Below are 17,687 nucleotides of genomic sequence, written 5' to 3'. Positions count from 1 at the left end.
ATTGCACATTTTTCTCACTATTATGATTTGATATCTTGAGTTTATAGCACAACCATGGGGGGGGGGGGGGGGTCAGAATTGCGAGGGAAAAAAGTCGTAATTACCTTTTTTTTTTTTTTTTTTTTACTTTTTTTTAAATCTGTACTACATTGAAACATATCTATGCGACGCGCACATAGAATGTTTGATATGACGGTTAGATATGACGCGCCCGCCATTTTGGAACGGTCAATCTACGTCGTCACTAACGGTAAAAGATGCCACAACACAAGGTTGTTCCCGAATAAATGGGATAACCTTTCACAGGTGAGAATGTGTTGGTTTGTGTTTTTATAGACTATGTATAAACTGAATATTGCAGGTTTTTAACTACGGTTAATTTTAATGCCACGATCTTCTGTGTTAGTTTAGCAATGTTGGCCACCGGGTGACACCCACACTCCATTATATTTGTTATGCTTATCGTCACAAATTAATACATGTATATCACAATATCACTTTTATTGTAAAGCGCGGGTCACATATGAACCCTTGAGGCTATTTAGTAAAAGTTTTTGATTGTAAAATTTGGTCAAATGTTTCGAAACTGCCCACATTTCAAAATACTGTTTCCAGGGTAACGTTAAAGCAATGTCTGATAGCAAAACAGATATTTGAAAATTGAAGCTTTCAAACATTTTCCGTCAAGTGGCAAAGGGTTACATTAAAACAAGGACTACTGAGGCATCTACGTTGTAGCCTATGGGCTGAAGAGGCTTTTATTTTGAAATTGCCACTTCCTGTGGAAGTAGTGTCCGCTACTGCTGCTTCATGTGTATCTGTAAGTATATCTAGTAAATATATTTGAATTAATCTGATGGTGGAAACTAGTTGAGAATCATTATTTATCGATTTTATTTATGCCTATTACCCGTATTATTAATTTGACGCATTAAATTCATAATTTCTGCGACGTGGCCGCACAGCATACTAGAATATTCTTGAAGCGCGATGTTCCTGCGGGTGCCATGGCAACACACACAAACACATCGCGAGTACAGTTCTCCTCAGAAACTTCTCCCTTGTGGTCCGGTGGTTATAGAGATATTTTCCCTTCAGATATCATATTTATTATATCTCTTTACAGGACTGATTCAGCTCGTGAAAGATGGTTCAGCTGCACGTCAAGCGAGGAGAGGAGAGTCAGTTTCTCTTCAATACTTCAGTGGATGTGTCGATCGAGACACTGATCCAGCAGATCAGCGCGATCTACAATGGAAGATTAAAAGTGGACAGGATCTGCTCTGGTATGAATGTTTATGTTACAAAACATAAAAAAATACTCTCATTCTTTGGGTTGAGCAGATTTATGCTCTTAACCGACGAGTTTGCAAGCAAATGGCTTTTACAATTTAAAGAGATAGTTCACCCAAAAATGAAAATTATCCCATAATTTTACGTTACTCACTCTCAAGCCATTCTAGGTGTATATGATTTTCTTCTTTCAGACGAATACAATCAAAGTTATAATAAAAAAATATGCTGGCTCTTCAAAGCTTTATAATGGGAGTGAATGGGGGATGAGATTTTGATTTATAAAGCCCTTCTGAAGCAAAGCCATGCATTTGTGTAATAAAAATATCCAGATTCATAATTCTATCAACTATAATAACTGGTTTCCGACAGACGGCTACACACACATCTATTAACTGTGAAAGAGTGACCTCTGACCCGACACATGATGTATTGATGAACATGAAAACGCAGAGGATCGAGCAAAATAAGACACAGGTCAGGGGTTACTGTGTGTTCACACCAGACGTGACTTGCGTGAAGAAATCGTGCTATTCACACTTAGTTGGACGCTTGAACATTTTTAGTGTACTTACTTCATTCGCGCGTGACATTCACTTCACAAATCCGCGTTATGGGAGGGGCTTCTGCCAGACGGCTCGTCTCGTGAAATGGCTGACATGGATTATTTTTAAATATGGCGAATAAACTCAATCTGGCTTTAGCTAGCTTGTAGTCTCAATATGTGTATATTTATATATAGCTCAAATTGAGTAAAGAGCGTTTTTTACAATTTACCAGACTGGCCGACCTCCTCACTCACTTTCTTCCAAGTAAGATCCTTTTTGTTCCTGTTTCTATTAAGTACGAAGATGTATCGTATTTTCTCCTCATTGTTGTCACTATGAGCAAGTAATGAGCAAGCTCAAGGGTAAAAATGCAGTAGTGTTTTTGATAGTTCAACGTTTAATCGCTCATTAAAGCACAACCATGATACTTTTCATTTGTGTCTCCATAGAAATTCCAGAGCTGGCAGATCATGGGATCTCTCTTCCGCCAAATATGCAGGGCCTGACCGATGATCAGATCACGGAGCTCAAACTAAAGGATGAATGGGAAGATCGCTGCACGCCCAGCGGTGGCGCTGAGTTTAAGAAGGATGAGATTGGACGTCGAAACGGATATGGTAGTCAGGTCACATTTAAAGTTTAAATTGGAATTGCCTCATTAATTGCTATAACTGTACTCTGCCTTTCCATTTAGCTCCGAACGAGAAGATGAAAGATGTTTTAAGGAAAACAATGGAGGAAGCCAAAGCTTTAATCTCAAACGTATGAAGCAGTTTTTAATATAGAATACTTCTAAAACTCAATGTTATCCTTCTGATATGAATTTTCTTCTCTCTAAAGAAACAAGTAAAAGCAAATGTCTGTGTTACGATGGATATGGTCAGAGAGGCTCTAGACCAGATGCGAGGAGCTGTGATGATCGTTTATCCAATGGGATTGCCTCCACATGATCCGATAAGGATGGAGTTTGAAAATCAAGAGGATCTTACTGGAACACAGGTATCTGAGATTTTTCATTCACCATTTACGGTAACACTTTACTTTACAGTGTCCATGTTACATGTTCAGGGCTCGACATTAATGAAAAGACATACTTAACAAGTTGAATAAAATATCTCCCTTTGAAGTGACGTTGAGCTTTGCATATCTTTTTCATGCTCAAACAGCAAGATTACATACTAACTACAGTTGAACAAGAGAAAAAGCATAAATAGGACCCAATTGAAAGTCATTTTCTTTATTTGTTTGATGAACTTAACAAAAGCTGTAATACTGAACCGAAGGCTTTTCACCACAGGCCTCATTACAAGTGATCCCGGAGGAAGATGCTCAGCTGTGGTGGGCGTCTAAAGAAATGCAGAAGGGGAAAAAGCTGCAGGATTATGTTGGGAAAAATGAGAAGACGAAAATTATAGTGAAAATTCAGAAGGTAAGTGTTCAGTGTGAATTTTTTTTCTTTTTTTTGTGATCTTGATCTGGGGCTGGTTGCATAAACATATCCATTATGTTAAAGGATTAGCTCACTTTAAAATTAAAATGTCATGATAGTTTCCTCACCCCCATCTCATCCAAGATGTTCATGTCTTTATTCTTCAGTTAAAAAGAAATTAAGTTTTTTGAGGAAAACATTCCAGGATTTTTCTCTACATAATGGACTTCAATGGGAACCAACGGTTGAATCAATCAATCAATCAACTTTATTTATAAAGCGCTTTTACAATGACGATTGTTTCAAAGCAGCTTCACAGTGTTAAACAGGACAATATTGCAACAAAATTTGATTTGACTAAGGTTGAAGGTCCAGAAGAAGGACCTTTCAGAGGAAGAGCTTCAGAGACTCTGATGATCCCAGAGGAATAGAGTCTGATCCAGACAAACCATCGGACATTTTCAACACAAATACACATTTATATACTTTTTAACCATGAATGCGCAACTTTCGTGTTGTGCTTATTCATGGCGTATGACTTCGTCACATTGGAAAGTTCACGTGACTTTGGTAAAAGTACCGAAAAACTCCATCTCATGTTCTCCTCCAACTTTAAAAATTGTCCGACATCGTTGTTTTACCTTTAATTTTGTAAAGGGCGTCTTTGCACGTTGATTTTAACACCTACATCACACGTGACTTTTCCGACGTGATGACATCATACGCCGTGAAGAGGAACAACACCGAAGTCGAGCATTTGAGGTTAAAAGGTATATAAATGTTTATTTGTGTTGAAAATGTCCGATGGTTTGTCTGGATCAGACTCTATTCCTCTGGGATCATCAGAGTCTCTGAAGCTCTTCCTCATTGATTTGGACCTTCAGCCGTTGGTTCCCATTGAAGTCCATTATGAGGAGAAAAATCCTGGAATGTTTTCCTCAAAAAACGAAATGCCTTTTTGCCCGAAGAAAAAAGTTATGATCAATCAGAAAAAGAATGAATGACTTGTAATGCATGAATGTTTATGCCACCGGCCCCTGTTGTTTGAACTTCTCGGTTTTACATGAAGTGAAAACTGATGACCTATGTTTTATGCTCACCTTAGAGAGGTCAAGGGGCACCGGCGCGTGAACCTCTGGTCGGTGAAGACGAACAAAAACAGATGATGCTGCACTATTACAAGAGGCAGGAAGAACTGAAAGTGAGTGATTTGTTTTTATTTGATATCTTCATTGTATAATACGTGTGTGTATTTATTATAGAACATTCATTGTTTTGCTCTTGTTAATAGAAACTAGAAGAGGCAGATGATGACACACATCTTCAGTCCAGTTGGTCGGATAGACAGGCCCTAAAAAGACAGTTCCAGGGACTCACAAATATCAAATGGGGCCCGAGATAGATTACCAAAGAAAACCACATCTGATCTAAGACCTTAAACTCTGCCGTTTTTATGCAAAGCAGTGCCTTCAACGCATATGAAAGGTATTCCTGTGACTGTATGTAAATGTGTGTGTAATGCAAACATGAGATTTCTCTGTCCTGATTCATTGGCAGAAGGATGCAACACCTTTCCTCTCTTTGTGCCTCTGGCATTTGCTCAATTGAAACTCGATGCGGTTTAAAGACAGGATGTTTCTCAGCAGCTCTCAGGATTGCTGTGGCACCACAGAGTTCACTTGGAGAGTTTTCAGACGGAGTTACAGAACGCTTTAGTTTCCTCAAGGCAAAAGATAGGTTACAGTATCTGGAGATCTGGTTTCACTAGAAAGGTTAGAGGAAAGCTGAGTGTGATGCTGTGTAATAAAAGAACATGTTTGTGTTCATTGTACATTTAAATAAAATACACTTTTAATTAAAAATATTTGCGTTGATTTTTCAATACCACATACATTATTCAACAGCTGCTTTACTAGATAAATAAAGTTTTTAAAGTCAGGCACTTGTCTTTAATATGTGTGTAATTGTTTTATGTTAAAATAATGGCTTACAATTAGGTTGATTCCCTTCACAATAAGAATGTGTTGTTTCTCTTATTTGAGCAAGTCGTGTGTGTTTGGGGCGGGGCTGTTTGTCTGACTGAGATGGGGAGTGTTCAGGAAGCCTGTTTGAAGACTAGTGGTGCACAAATTACACACTTTACCTTTAAAGAGATAGATCCCCGAAAAATTAAAATTACTTCATGATTTACTCTCCCTCCAGTCATCCTAGGTGTGTACGACTTTCTTCTTTCAGACGAACAGTTATATTAAATAATGTCCTGGCTCTTCCATGCTTTATAATGGGAGTGAATGGGGACTGAGATTTTAAAGCCCAAAAAGGTGCCTCCATCCATCATAAAAGTGCATCATTTATCATAAAAGTGCATCCATCTATCATAAAAGTAATCCATATGGCTCTGGGAGTTAACTTAGTCCTTCTGAAGTGAAGCGATGGGCCTTTATTAACCCCCTGGACCCATATAGATTACTTTTATGATGGATTGATGCACTTTTTTGGGCTTCAAAATATCATCCCCAATTCACTCCCATTATAAAGCTTGGAAGAGCCGGGATATTATTTAACATAACTTTGTATTCATCTGAATGAAGAACGTCATTCACACCTAGGATGGCTTGAGCGTGAGTAAATCATGGAGTAATTTTCATTTTTGGATGAACTGTGCCTATAATTTCAGCGTTTTGGTAACCGAAAACATTCAAAACGTTCACTCGGTTTGGTTGAAACCACAGCTACTGCATATTCTGTGTAATAGTTGGCATGTATGAATGGAGGATGCATGTGTTTCCATTGAGGTATGCATTCATCCTGATTTCCTGAATAACGAGCTCTCGGCGTTCAATCCTCTCCATCAGCTCTGCCGCCTCTGTGGTGTAGGTCACATCCTCCCAACAATACACCTTCCTGCTCATCTCTGACATCAGGGACCCTTTCTCATCCTCATCTTCTTCCTCATCATTGTCCTGATTCATTGGCTCTTCCTCTTCCAGATTAGTTGTTCTACTCTTTGTCCGAAAAGTCTTAAGTGTGCTTGGATGTCTACTGCAGGTTATCTGTGTTGAAATGGCTATTAGAACAATCAGAAGGCCCACGCAAACACTTGACGTGAAGAGTAGTCCTGCCATCTCCGGATGCTCTGAGAAAGAGGAAGGAGTTCACAAAAAATGAAAAATGGTAAATTTGTATTACCCTCATATCAGTTATTGAGACTATTTAAAGTATAACAACAGTTCATGCTGATTGTGTGTCAAGCTCAATAAAATAATGCATGAAGATTCTTATAAATTCCATTATGTATTGCATTGGAAAACGTATAACATAGAGGTTTGAATTGCATAAGGTTGAGTAAATAATATAATTTTCATTTAATTACGTTTATACACTGATCAGGCATAACATTATGAGCTCCTTCCTAATATTGTGTTGGTCCCCCTTTTGCTGACCCATCAAGGCATGGACTCCATTAGACCCCTGAAGGTGTGCTGTGGTATCTGGCACCAAGATGCTAGCAGCAGATCCTTTAAGTCCTGTAAGGTGTGAGCTGGGGCAGAGTCCTGCACGGGTCCATTTTTTGAGACCCGCCCCCGCCCGTACCCGCAAGGTTTAGCACCAGATCCGACCCGTGACCCGTGAAAATTTCAAAATTAAATCCGTACCCGCCCAGACCCGTTAATATTTGGCCCGTTACCCGACCCGTGCCCGCGATAAATCACACACGCTAAAACATTCAAATTAAAATGCTTTATTTTTTTATCCTACACCTCTCTCAACATCAACAGCGTCATGAATGGGCTAATGAAACAGGCAAAAGTGCCTTTAAAGACTCATTGTCAACAATTTCATATAGCTACTCCACTCACCAGCTTTACTTTTACTTCATCCATTGCTACTCCTGCAACGCTCGCTTCATCTGCGCTACGAGAGGCATCAACTAAAGTTTCAATGTCGCAGTGGTGGTGACGTGATGGGTAAAATGGTATATCATTGTTGCGTGTATGTGTAATGGTAATTTGGACATAGAAATTGTAATAGCCTACAAAATGTTGGATGGGGGAAGAAGGAGCTGGGAACCAGCGAACATTTAAAAGACTTAACCAAACAAAACGAAAGTAACGTGAGTAGCCCTTCATGGACATCTCCCATGCGCACACGCATAATAAAACGTAAACACAACTCAACGTCAAATCCAGGTCTGGTGATCTCTCGTCCTTATATGCTTCCGAGCTCCCTCAGAGGACTCGAGACCGGTGTGGCTCGCAGGTGACGCTCATTCACAATCACGGCCAGGTCTCTCTCTCTCTCGCTCTCGCGTTCACTTTGCCACAGAAATATTGCTCATATTTTTCATCCGCCCATCCGCGCTACTACCCGCCCGCACAGAGTTAATTATCCGCCCGCATCCCCGCCCGTGAATTTTATAAATGTCATAATCCACCCGTTTTAGCCACTTTTATGCGGGTACCCGCGGATACCCGCGGGTACCCGACCCGTTGCAGGACTCTGAGCTGGGGCCTCCATGGATCGGACTTGTTTGTTCGGCTCATCCCACAGATGCTCGATTGGATTGAGATCTGGGGAATCTGGAGGCCGAGTCGACGCCTCGAACTGGTTGTTGTGCTCCTCAAACCACTCCTGAAGCATTTGTGCTTTGTGTCAGGAGCATTATCCTGCTGGAAGAGCCACAGCCACCAGAATACCGTTTCCATCAAAGGCTGAACATGGTCTCAGCAATGCTTAGGTAGGTGGAGCGTGTCAAAGTAACATCCACATGGATGGAGGACCCAAGGTTTCCCAGCAGAACATTGGCCAAAGCATCACACTGCCTCCGCCGGCTCGCCTTCTTCCCGGTTCTCCACTGGTCCTTCCTTGGAGCACTTTTGATAGATACTGACCACTGCAGACCGGGAACAGCCCACAAGAGCTGCAGTTTTGGAGATGCTCTGACCCAGTCGTCTAGCCGTCACAATCTGGCCAAACTCGCTCAAATCCTTACGCTTGCCCATTTCTCCTGCTTCACACACATCAACTCTGAGGACACAATGTTCACTTGCTGCCTAATATATCCCACCCACTAACAGGTGATGAAGAGATCATCAGTGTTATTCACCTCACCTGTCAGGGGTCATAATGTAAGGCCTGATCGGTGTATATAAAATATTTGATATAAACAAATTTTGGTATTTTTATATTAAAATTTTCCTTTTGGAATTATATTCCCTCCATTTGTGGTACTTTACATTGACTGGGCTCATAAAAATGTCCAATATGTTTAATTTAAGACATTTTATATATTTTAGTTTACCTGTAATGTAGACATATGCCATTAAAGAATTGCTGACGATAATCCTGTTCTCTGGAAACTTTGAACTTCGTATAACTGGGTGTTCCTCTAGGAATAACAATGAAATGAGAGAGATTAATCGTTGATGTACCTCGACTGCACAGATGTTGTATATAAAGAGATCTGTATGGTGTACCGTCACCTTCTTCGGTGCTCTGGTTAGGAACTGAGGTAGTTTGGAAACTTCTGGGATCAGCCTCCTTCAGTAAACTTTGTGGAACTGGAAAAAGAAACGGTATACGTTAACAACTCCCAGTCGGTCTCTCCCAGGATCTGTCAATGGGACACTGATGAATAATCTTTATCTGATTCTGCCTTCCAATCAGTAGCAAAACCCTGAAATTCAAAGCAACCCCAGGAAGTCTTACAGGAAGAGCTACAAAATGCCAGGCTCATTCCCTATTTTTATTCCCAAACAATATTTGTCTTTGTTGTAATTTAAGAAACAGGAAGAAAACAGACGGGTAAGTCAACAATCTGAGATGAGATGAGGCAAAGGCTGCAGTTAGTCTTTTCCCACGCTCTCAATCAATGGGAAACTGCTTTAAAATCTGCATTTCAAGCACACACTCAAATAGGTTCTGCTTTAGGAAGATTGTGACGGGTCTAAGGGCGTTCATACCGCATGCATAGAGGACGGTGATATATTTTTTCGTTCCAGGAGGGCAGGGGTCTTTGAAATGTTCCTGGTCTACGTTAAACACACACCTCTGTTTGCCATAGCAGATGTTGGACACCACATCACCGGCTCCATAAAAAAGACATTCTACTGAAATAAAGGGGGAGAAACAAAGGCTTATCCAGTACAAACCACACAACATTTCCTTTATATCAAATGAAAAACTTACCACAAATAGACTGCATGGACTCATGTTCAACAATTCAAATATTAACGTATCTCCTCCCTTTTAAATATTATTTTGTTTTCCTAGCTATGCATTATTTTAGCATGTTAGTAATATATTATTTGCATTCTATTGCCTTGTAGACTGTTGATGATCCTAAACAGAGACTAATGAAAGTGGTTAGGGAGGATCTAATGAGTTCATTAAAAATATATGTGATTCAGAAAACATGCCAAATCACATTTGGATACAGCTCTTCTACAATGAAATAAATTTGTTATCAAAATGTAAGTATTTTATTCCCACTTCAAAAGTAACTATAGGTGGTGCAATTGCACTATATATGCAGGTATATGTTGTTTTGTCCTATACTTGTAATTATCCTAAATATGCAGGTATACGCATATTGTTCTGGGACCTGAAAGCCATACGGCTTGATTTTACTGAGTTAGATGCGGGTGTAACAGAGGCCAGCTAGTAGTAGTTGCTGTGCGATTAAACCTCACTCCTCTGACCTCAAGAGGCGCTCTAGCGACTGACGCTAGAGGTAGCAGCCTTTAGGCCGGGAACACACTGCAAGCGTGTCGTGAGCGTCTCGGCTGCCTGGCGTGTCCGTTTTTATTTCGGCTCCCATGTTAACCGGTTAGCGCTTGCATACTGCCTGCGTCAGCCGCGTGCATGCTTCAAATAGAAGACACGCCTATTTTTCACGCGACACGCGAGCGTGTTGGAAGCGTTTCTAGGCAAAATAGCATAGAAAAAGATGTTTATATGCCATTTTGACACGCATACATATTAATAAATGACATTTTCATGTTTGAAAGTCTGTAGGTTAACATAAATGCAGATATAGGCCTAATTGTAATAATAAAAAACAACATAATTATCGATTTTGAAATATTAAACCTGTCAATAGCCTACAGAACGAAATATTCTGTAGCCTATTTTGCCGTCAATACCATGTATGGTCAGGCTACTGCCGACGTTGTCTTTGCTGTATCAATAGGCAATATATTTATATTTAACATGAAGTATAGGGCTTCCCTGCAGCAGCAGCGCCGCGCCAGACACGCTTCTGGTGTGCAAAGACAGAGAAAACCCTGCGCAGCCGCCCCGAGGCTGACACGCAGCAGAAACGCCACGCTTGCAGTGTGTCTCCGGCCTTAGACTCCTTGTTAGAGCGTCCGACTCTCATGCCAGCGGACGCGGGTTCGAGTCCTAGTCCAAACATTAGGGGTTACACGGGTCAACATATTTTGTTGGTCCTGGAACACCATTCCCGTCTGAACCATATCCTTACACCTCAACCTAACCCTAACCCATAATTTATCCCTAAGATCAGAGGTAAATACGTGCTGTACGTCCCTCATAGGGTTGTCACGATACCAAAATTCCAGTAGTCGGTACCAATACCATAAAAATGTTACGGTTCTCAATACCAATTTCGGTACCACAGCTAAATGTTTTTTTATTTTCTTATTTAACTATTTAAATTCAACGCTATATCCAACAGCCTTCATGCACTTTACTTCTGGTAAGCTCAATATACACGATCTGCTGTAGTTTACGCCAACGCCAGAAGTGAATCTCGTAAACTACACCAGATCGAGTATTATTGACGGTAATAATGTTCTTAGATTGGAAGGAAGGAGGCGGGAACCGGCGAACGTTCAACACTTTTTAATTCAAAATAAATAAACAAAACGAAAGTAAAACCGCGGGCAGCCCCTCACGGACGACTGCCCGCAAAACACATAAAACTCAACATAAAGTCCAGGCCTGGTCCTCTCTCGTCTTTCACTGCCTTCGCTCCTCCTTTTATGCTCCCGTCACATGGCCGCGAGACGAGACCGGTGTGCCATGCAGCTGGCACTCATCAACACTCATCACCGGCCCGCTCTCGCGGTCCCTCGCCACGCTGCTTGTCACACCACATTGACCTTACCGGAAGTGAAGCGTGTGAAGGCTGTTGGATATAGCGTTGTATTTGAGGTAAAAAATTATATAAATACGGCTCGATTTCTCACAGAAACCGATGGGTTCGTGTCTTCAGACATCAGTGTGTGGTCATGAGCCACAGGGCTCTGTGTGTGTGTTGTCTAAGCATGTTTGTTTTGCTCTCCTAGAATTGTTCCCCATTCACATCATTATATGACCGACACACAGCAACGGCTGAGTTAAAAATCTTCATTTGTGTTCTCCTGAAGAAACACACACACCTACATGTGGATGCCCTGGGGGTCAGCAGATCAACATCAGGCTCATTATTGGCTGAACTATCACTTTAAATATAAATCTTAGTTTAACCTAAAAACGTACCAAATGCCGGAGGTTCTCGTTCCTCTGCTGGGCACAGGTCTTCCTCCTCCAGTGCTCTCCCATAAACAGCCGAGTAGATATTCAGCACTTTTGGATACTTGCAGTGCAGCAGAAGTCGATCTCCCTCACATATTACTCTCTTCTTATGCTCTGCTGTAGACAGACATCACTAATGACGTCAATATTGGAGGGTGAAATAACAGAATAAGGCTTTAAAGAAGGAAATACTTACTAGGTTTACACCTGTATGATACACGGAGGAATTTAGCAATTCCAGGGCAAGGATCACTGCCAAAGACTTGATGATTAACCAGAATCTGGCAATCTCTATGACCCTGGCATTCAGAAAGCACTTTCTAATAGAGAGGGATAATCAAAGACATTATACAAAAGGCATGGAGCATGTCCTGATTCTGGAAAACACATGATCATTTCTGAGCCAGAAGTGAAAAAGATCAGCTGCCACAGAAGTTTAGTCTCACAATAGAGGTCTACGAAAGGCACTAAAATGGCATTATTGAGTTGTGTTTAGTGCATGCACCATTAAAGGGTTAGTTCAGCCAAAAATGAAATGTCTGTCATTAACTCCTCTCCCTAATGTCGCTTCACACCCGTAAGACCTCCGTTCATCTTCACACACAGTTTAAGATATTTTATATTTAGTCCGAGAGCGTATGCAAGTGTATGCACACTATACTGTCCATGTCCAGAAAGGGAATAAAAAAGGGAATTGATTCATGATTCGGATCACCAATGTCTCCTGATTTCAGCAGTTTGACACGCGATCCGAATCATGAATCGATTCGCTGATTCATAACCGTTTGAATCTTTATTTGAGGATTGAACACAAACCCGGAAGAGAAGCCAATGCTGAATAAAGTCGTAGTTTTTGTTATTTTTGGACCCAAATGTATTTCTGATGCTTCAAGAGACTCTAATTAACCCACTGATGTCTCATATGGACTACTGTGATGATGTTTTTATTCCCTTTCTGGACATGGACAGTATAGTGTGCATACACTTGCATACGCTCTCGGACTAAATATAAAATATCTTAAACTGTGTGTGAAGATGAGCGGAGGTCTTACGGGTGTGGAGCGACATTAGGGAGAGGAGTTAATGACAGACATTTCATTTTTGGATGAACCCTTTAAAGGTCTATTTTCTTGCAAGCAAGGCTCCGGCCTCTCACCTGCAGCGCTGTGGAAGCAGAACAGCTGTGATTAGGCCATTGGCATCTCATTCCTGGCACGATCCCAGAAAGGGTTTCATTCTGTCCATAAAATGCAGACTGAATAGTTATAGTGGAGTGCCGTGGACACCTGAGGAGCAGGAGATCTCCGTCACAAGCCTGCGCTGAGTGACTGTTGATGATCCTAAACAGATAATCTAATGAAAAGGAGGAACTAATGAGTTCATTAAAAATACATTATGAGTGCCATTCAGAAAACATGCATTTGGATGCAGCTCTTTTACAATGAAATATGTTTTGTTTTCAAAATTAAAGCATTTTAGTGTTGTTGTGAGGCTTTATCAAAAGTTTGGTGTACTTGTCTAATTAATCACTTTTTTGTAATTAATTGCGATTAAAAACATCAGCGATTTTTTTAATTTTATATTAAAGGTGCACTTTGTAACGTCGCCTATTCAAAACAAAGGTGTAGTTTGATGACGGCACGTTTGAGCGCAGAATCTTGGGACGTGTTCTTCTCCTCACAGGCGGTGGGAAAGAATCAGGATAGGACTCGAGGAGAAATAATGTTGATGGATGAGGTTATTAACGTTACTGTAGTGTGAAGCAGAGCAGGAGCGAGTGTTGTGGAGCTGAGCGAGGCTGGAGCGATTGTTAATAACCAAGTGGCAAACCTCCCAAGGTCTCTCTTGAAGCAAATATGGAAGCGACTTAAACTGCAATTCCTCAACTGGCCACTAGAGCGGCTCCAGAAGGAGCAGAATCTCATTGAGCCCCATGTTAAAATGCCCAACTTTACAGCAGAAAAAAACATATTTACTGTCTGGTACAAATTGTGGTTTTGCCCTTCATGACGACTGTGAGGGGTTTAATTTTTTTTTTTATAACTCATTCGTTTACATTATATAAAGACTTAAAGTTCTGCATAATTAAGGGTGTGGCCACTTTGAGTGATAGTTGGATAGCCGTTTATCCGCTGTCTGTATGTCATTCGCATCACCTCAGCTCCGCCCACGTCCCGCCTCTTTGCCTGTTTTCAGTTATCCGGGAGTGATGTGCGACAACGCTACTAAGATGGCAACGGCCAGCTTGACCTGACTTTACACTTCAAAACTGCTCTTCAGAATCCTATGGGTGACGTCACGGACACTACGTCCATATTTTTTTATAGTCAATGTTAATAACGCAACACATGCCTCATAAGCAGCAGGACTTTTATTACGCCATAGTCACCATTTCCGCTTTTCCATTACTCTGTGCGTTCGCGCGGCGGCTGCTATGACATTTGTTGACACTGCAGTGTGTAAAGCGCTTTAGCAGAATAAAAACACAAACCGAGGGTAACGCGGATATGATGTCATCGACAGGCCACGCCCTCACACATCCCGGTTCATTAATTAAAATAGCAACTTTCTCACGATTTACAAATAGTTGAAAACTTCTGGGATATTGTAAGTACACAACTGAACAAAATATATAACTGGCCTAGTGGTTTTTGGATATTTTACTGAAGAAAAAATAAGTTACATAGTGCACCTTTAATGGTTTTTAAATGGTTTAAAAGCATTCGCATGAATAAGAGCGTACATATATATATATATATATATATATATATATATATATATATATATATATATATATATATATTGCTTATGGTTTACTTTTTACATTGTGCCATTTAAACAAGAAACAATCATGAAAGATATATTTCATCTTGATTGTATAACAGTTTAACTAAATGAATAATGATTATTTGGATATATTAGATTTTTCATTCATTATTATTGTTATTTAATATTGCACTCATGCATATAATGTTCCTTATTGACTCACTTGAGAAGTCCGAGAGTCCGTCCATCTCTTTGGTCCACAGTATGAGCAAACTGTACAGTATCTGGACACACGATGGGCTCATGTTCAGATTCTTCTGGAGTCTCTCTCTCTCTCTCTCTCTCTCTCTCTCTCTCTCTCTCTCTCTCTCTCTCTCTCTCTCTCTCTCTCTCATCCCACTCCTGTCAACTCTAAACAAAGCGAACTCCTCGGAATCGTTTCACCCTAAAAAGTCGTCACAAGATATATAGGCAACATTTAAAAGCGACGCAGTCACAGAGAAATAACAAGTGCGCAACAAGTCAGAAAACAGCGACACTCGCGTTATATTCGCATGTTGGTGATTTTAGGGTCTTTAGCGAGACTACAAATAAACACAAGAGGCTTCTTGAAGCAGAAAGTGATTTTGAGGAGGATGTTGAGGAATAAACGCTTTTGAATGGGGCGTGGCGGAGAATGCCTGACATTAGCAGGAGTTGAGAGGCACTGACAACAGTACTGTAACCACTCTGATTATACAATTAATTATATTTTATATAGTCAATAAACCGGTTAAATGTCTTTGAAGCTAAACTTCTGGGAACAGTGCATCTTTATAAAGTCTAAGGTGTTTTTTTTTTTTTACAAGATATGTATGTATGTGTGTAAATAATGTATATTTTATATATAGTTTATTTAGTATGTGTGTAAATAATTTATTGTCTGTGTGTTATGAGTTTATAATTTTCTAATAAAACCATACGAACCGAGAAGGTTGGCAGCATTTAGTACGAACCTCGCGTTGAGAATGAATTGTAACGTTCCTCCGTTCCGACAGGAGGCGCTAAGCGCGGGTCGTATATCATATGCGCTGACTGCAGAGCCGCAGAGGCACAGCTGCCCGCGGACGTTTGAAAACATTAGGAAATATGGCTGGCAAAATTAAAATCCCGGACGATTGTAGCTATAAAACATACTCTGTTTGTGAGAGCGCCGCTGACAGCAGCAGCAGAGTGGAGGAAGAGGGGGAAAATGACGGACCTGCCGTGTTTATGTGCGGGAAATGCAAACTACCGATCGGCGACAGTCTGTCCTGGGCTGGCAGTGATGATGAGCAGAACCAGATCATGCTCAAACGTGAGTATTATTGCGCTTTTGTTGCTGGTGTATGTGTGTAAAGTGCTGGTTAACCTGATATGTCTTGGGTTGATACACTTCCGTTCTTACGTTTGAGGTCAGTAAAAAAAACAAAAAACTTTCTACACACTATATCGATCAAATAAATGTCAGTAAATACGTTTATACTAGTGTTTCCCCCCAAAAAATGATTAAGTCATTTTTATCTTTCTGTTCATCAAAGAGTCCTTACAAAAAGTTTACGGTACAATATGTACTTTTCCGCTGATAGATGTCACCTTTTCAAAACAAAGGCGTGGCTTAAAGGGTTAGTTCACCCAAAAATGAAAATGATGTCATCTTCACACACAGTTTTATAGTCCAAGAGCTTTCTGTCTCTCCATTGAAAATGTACGGTATACTGTCCCTTTCCAGGTAGGTAACAAAAATATCATCAAAGTAGTCCATATGAGACATCAGTGGGTTAATTAGAATCTCTTGAAGCATCCAAAATACATTTGGGTCCAAAAATAACAAAAACTACGACTTTATTCAGCATTGGCTTCTCTTTCGCGTTTGTTTTCAATCCACGTTCGCGACTGCGCAGTGACTGACGACGTGTTATCTGGTGCGCCAGAGTTTCATTTATAGTCTGAGTGGGACCGCGCAGTCGCGAACGCGGATTTTAATCTAAAAATCTTACATATTGTGCCTTTTGAGTTTTCAACATTTAAAATAAAAAGAAATATTACTTGAGCATAGACATGTGCCGATTTTCGATAATGCGATTTATCACGATAATGAATATGCACGATATTGTTATCGTGGGCATTTTAAAATATCGTAAATAATAATTAACAATTTATAATTTTTTTATAATGCATTCAAGAATACTTTGCCCATCAACCGTATAAATGCTCAACACCGCTGTATTCTGCGTCAAAGGGACACGGCTCAGATATAAACAAGCCCAACGTGCGTTTGCACATGACTGAACCGGTGAAGGAGACGCGCTGCTGAAGTGCCGCTCAGTGACAGCAGAGGGCGCTGATGAACTGCAGAATGCAGCCGGTTACCCCGGAAACCAGCAAACAAACAAAAAAACGCGTGTAGTTTTTAAAACAGCCATTCGTTTTTGTAATCTCAATGTTGTTCATCACACCACCAAATACTTAATACTTAAAGACTTAATAGGCTATTTATTTTCAAACTTAAACATTTTTATGTTTTAATCTGGACTACAACATGCTCTAATAATTAGAACGTTCTGTTATTGTTCAGTAAAACTTTGAGACATAGGACTTCATTAGTTAACATGTTAATTCATTATTACCAAACTGACAATGAAAAATACTTATAAAGAATGAATCATTCTATGTTAATTTCTTAGTTACTGTTTAATAACATTAAAATCAAAATCAAAATAACTTTTAATGGACCTAAGATAAAACTAACAATGATCAGTATTTCTTAACCAACATTACCAAAAACATTATACTTTCTGTACCAAATGTAGCTATTGCTCAATCTTAGTGAATGCATAAACTAATGAGCCCTTATTGTAATTTGTTAGCCTATACCTGTTGTTCTTTATAGCCTTATTTATTTGCAATTTAATCTGTTTGAAAATTGTACTTTTACAGCTCTGAAAAACATCAAGAGACCACTTAACATTGATTTCTCAATGAGTGGTCTCTTAATTTTTTTTCCAGAGCTGTTTATATTTTTGGTGCATTATTGTATTTAAACATTCAGTTATTTTTGTTCTTACAAAAATAGTTCTTAAAGCTGTTAT

General features: G+C 40.0%; 3 protein-coding genes across 8 annotated transcripts in view; 2 read left to right on the top strand and 1 right to left on the bottom strand.

Annotated features, from left to right (window-relative positions):
* The first annotated feature begins 195 nt into the window (after positions 1 to 195).
* On the top strand, positions 196 to 5,446 carry cfap298 (cilia and flagella associated protein 298). Of its 2 annotated transcripts, none has more exons than XM_067433033.1 (8): positions 196 to 306; positions 1,127 to 1,286; positions 2,291 to 2,458; positions 2,536 to 2,603; positions 2,682 to 2,840; positions 3,139 to 3,270; positions 4,376 to 4,471; positions 4,562 to 5,446. In XM_067433033.1, exons 2-8 carry the CDS (start codon positions 1,148 to 1,150, stop codon positions 4,670 to 4,672), a joined length of 873 nt encoding a protein of 290 aa, XP_067289134.1. In that variant the 5' UTR covers positions 196 to 306; positions 1,127 to 1,147; the 3' UTR covers positions 4,673 to 5,446. The 2 variants fall into 2 exon arrangements, with proteins under 2 accessions (XP_067289134.1, XP_067289135.1); XM_067433034.1 differs by lacking the exon at positions 196 to 306 and adding an exon at positions 709 to 820.
* A 420-nt stretch (positions 5,447 to 5,866) lies between these two features.
* On the bottom strand, positions 5,867 to 15,612 carry eva1c (eva-1 homolog C (C. elegans)). Of its 5 annotated transcripts, XM_067432967.1 has the most exons (9): positions 15,544 to 15,612; positions 14,801 to 15,022; positions 12,968 to 13,164; positions 12,008 to 12,131; positions 11,776 to 11,928; positions 9,234 to 9,380; positions 8,754 to 8,831; positions 8,573 to 8,659; positions 5,867 to 6,406 (listed from the first exon to the last, which is right to left on the bottom strand). In XM_067432967.1, exons 2-9 carry the CDS (start codon positions 14,970 to 14,972, stop codon positions 6,003 to 6,005), a joined length of 1,362 nt encoding a protein of 453 aa, XP_067289068.1. In that variant the 5' UTR covers positions 14,973 to 15,022; positions 15,544 to 15,612; the 3' UTR covers positions 5,867 to 6,002. The 5 variants fall into 5 exon arrangements, with proteins under 5 accessions (XP_067289068.1, XP_067289070.1, XP_067289069.1 ...); XM_067432969.1 differs by lacking the exon at positions 15,544 to 15,612 and having other exon boundaries at positions 11,776 to 11,925; positions 14,801 to 15,384; XM_067432968.1 differs by lacking the exon at positions 15,544 to 15,612 and having other exon boundaries at positions 9,234 to 9,377; positions 14,801 to 15,380.
* The window catches only part of mis18a (MIS18 kinetochore protein A), a 7,665-nt gene continuing 5,562 nt past the window's right edge, over positions 15,585 to 17,687 (top strand). Inside the window, exon 1 of the mRNA XM_067433827.1 lies at positions 15,585 to 15,913. Within this exon, the coding sequence (XP_067289928.1) occupies positions 15,706 to 15,913 (208 nt within the window). The 5' untranslated portion in view covers positions 15,585 to 15,705. The remainder of the gene's footprint in view (positions 15,914 to 17,687) is intronic.

This window comes from Pseudorasbora parva, chromosome 23 (genome assembly GCF_024679245.1).
Source record: "Pseudorasbora parva isolate DD20220531a chromosome 23, ASM2467924v1, whole genome shotgun sequence".
In the NCBI taxonomy this organism is placed as follows: Eukaryota; Metazoa; Chordata; class Actinopteri; order Cypriniformes; family Gobionidae; genus Pseudorasbora; species Pseudorasbora parva.
The sequence above is the reverse complement of the archived record's forward strand: the minus strand, read 5'-3'. Positions and strand labels throughout refer to the sequence as shown.

Coding starts and splice junctions, on each gene's coding strand:
- cfap298 (XM_067433033.1), top strand. CDS start 1,148: ATGGTTCAGCTGCACGTCAAGCGAGGAGAGGAGAGTCAGTTTCTCTTC. Junction 2,604..2,681: donor CCAAAGCTTTAATCTCAAAC/GTATGAAGCAGT, acceptor TTCTCTCTAAAG/AAACAAGTAAAAGCAAATGT. Junction 4,472..4,561: donor AGAGGCAGGAAGAACTGAAA/GTGAGTGATTTG, acceptor TCTTGTTAATAG/AAACTAGAAGAGGCAGATGA.
- eva1c (XM_067432967.1), bottom strand. CDS start 14,972: ATGAGAGAGAGAGAGAGAGAGAGAGAGAGAGAGAGAGAGAGAGAGAGA. Junction 12,132..12,967: donor CTGCTTCCACAGCGCTGCAG/GTGAGAGGCCGG, acceptor CCTCTCTATTAG/AAAGTGCTTTCTGAATGCCA. Junction 11,929..12,007: donor ATCATACAGGTGTAAACCTA/GTAAGTATTTCC, acceptor GTCTGTCTACAG/CAGAGCATAAGAAGAGAGTA.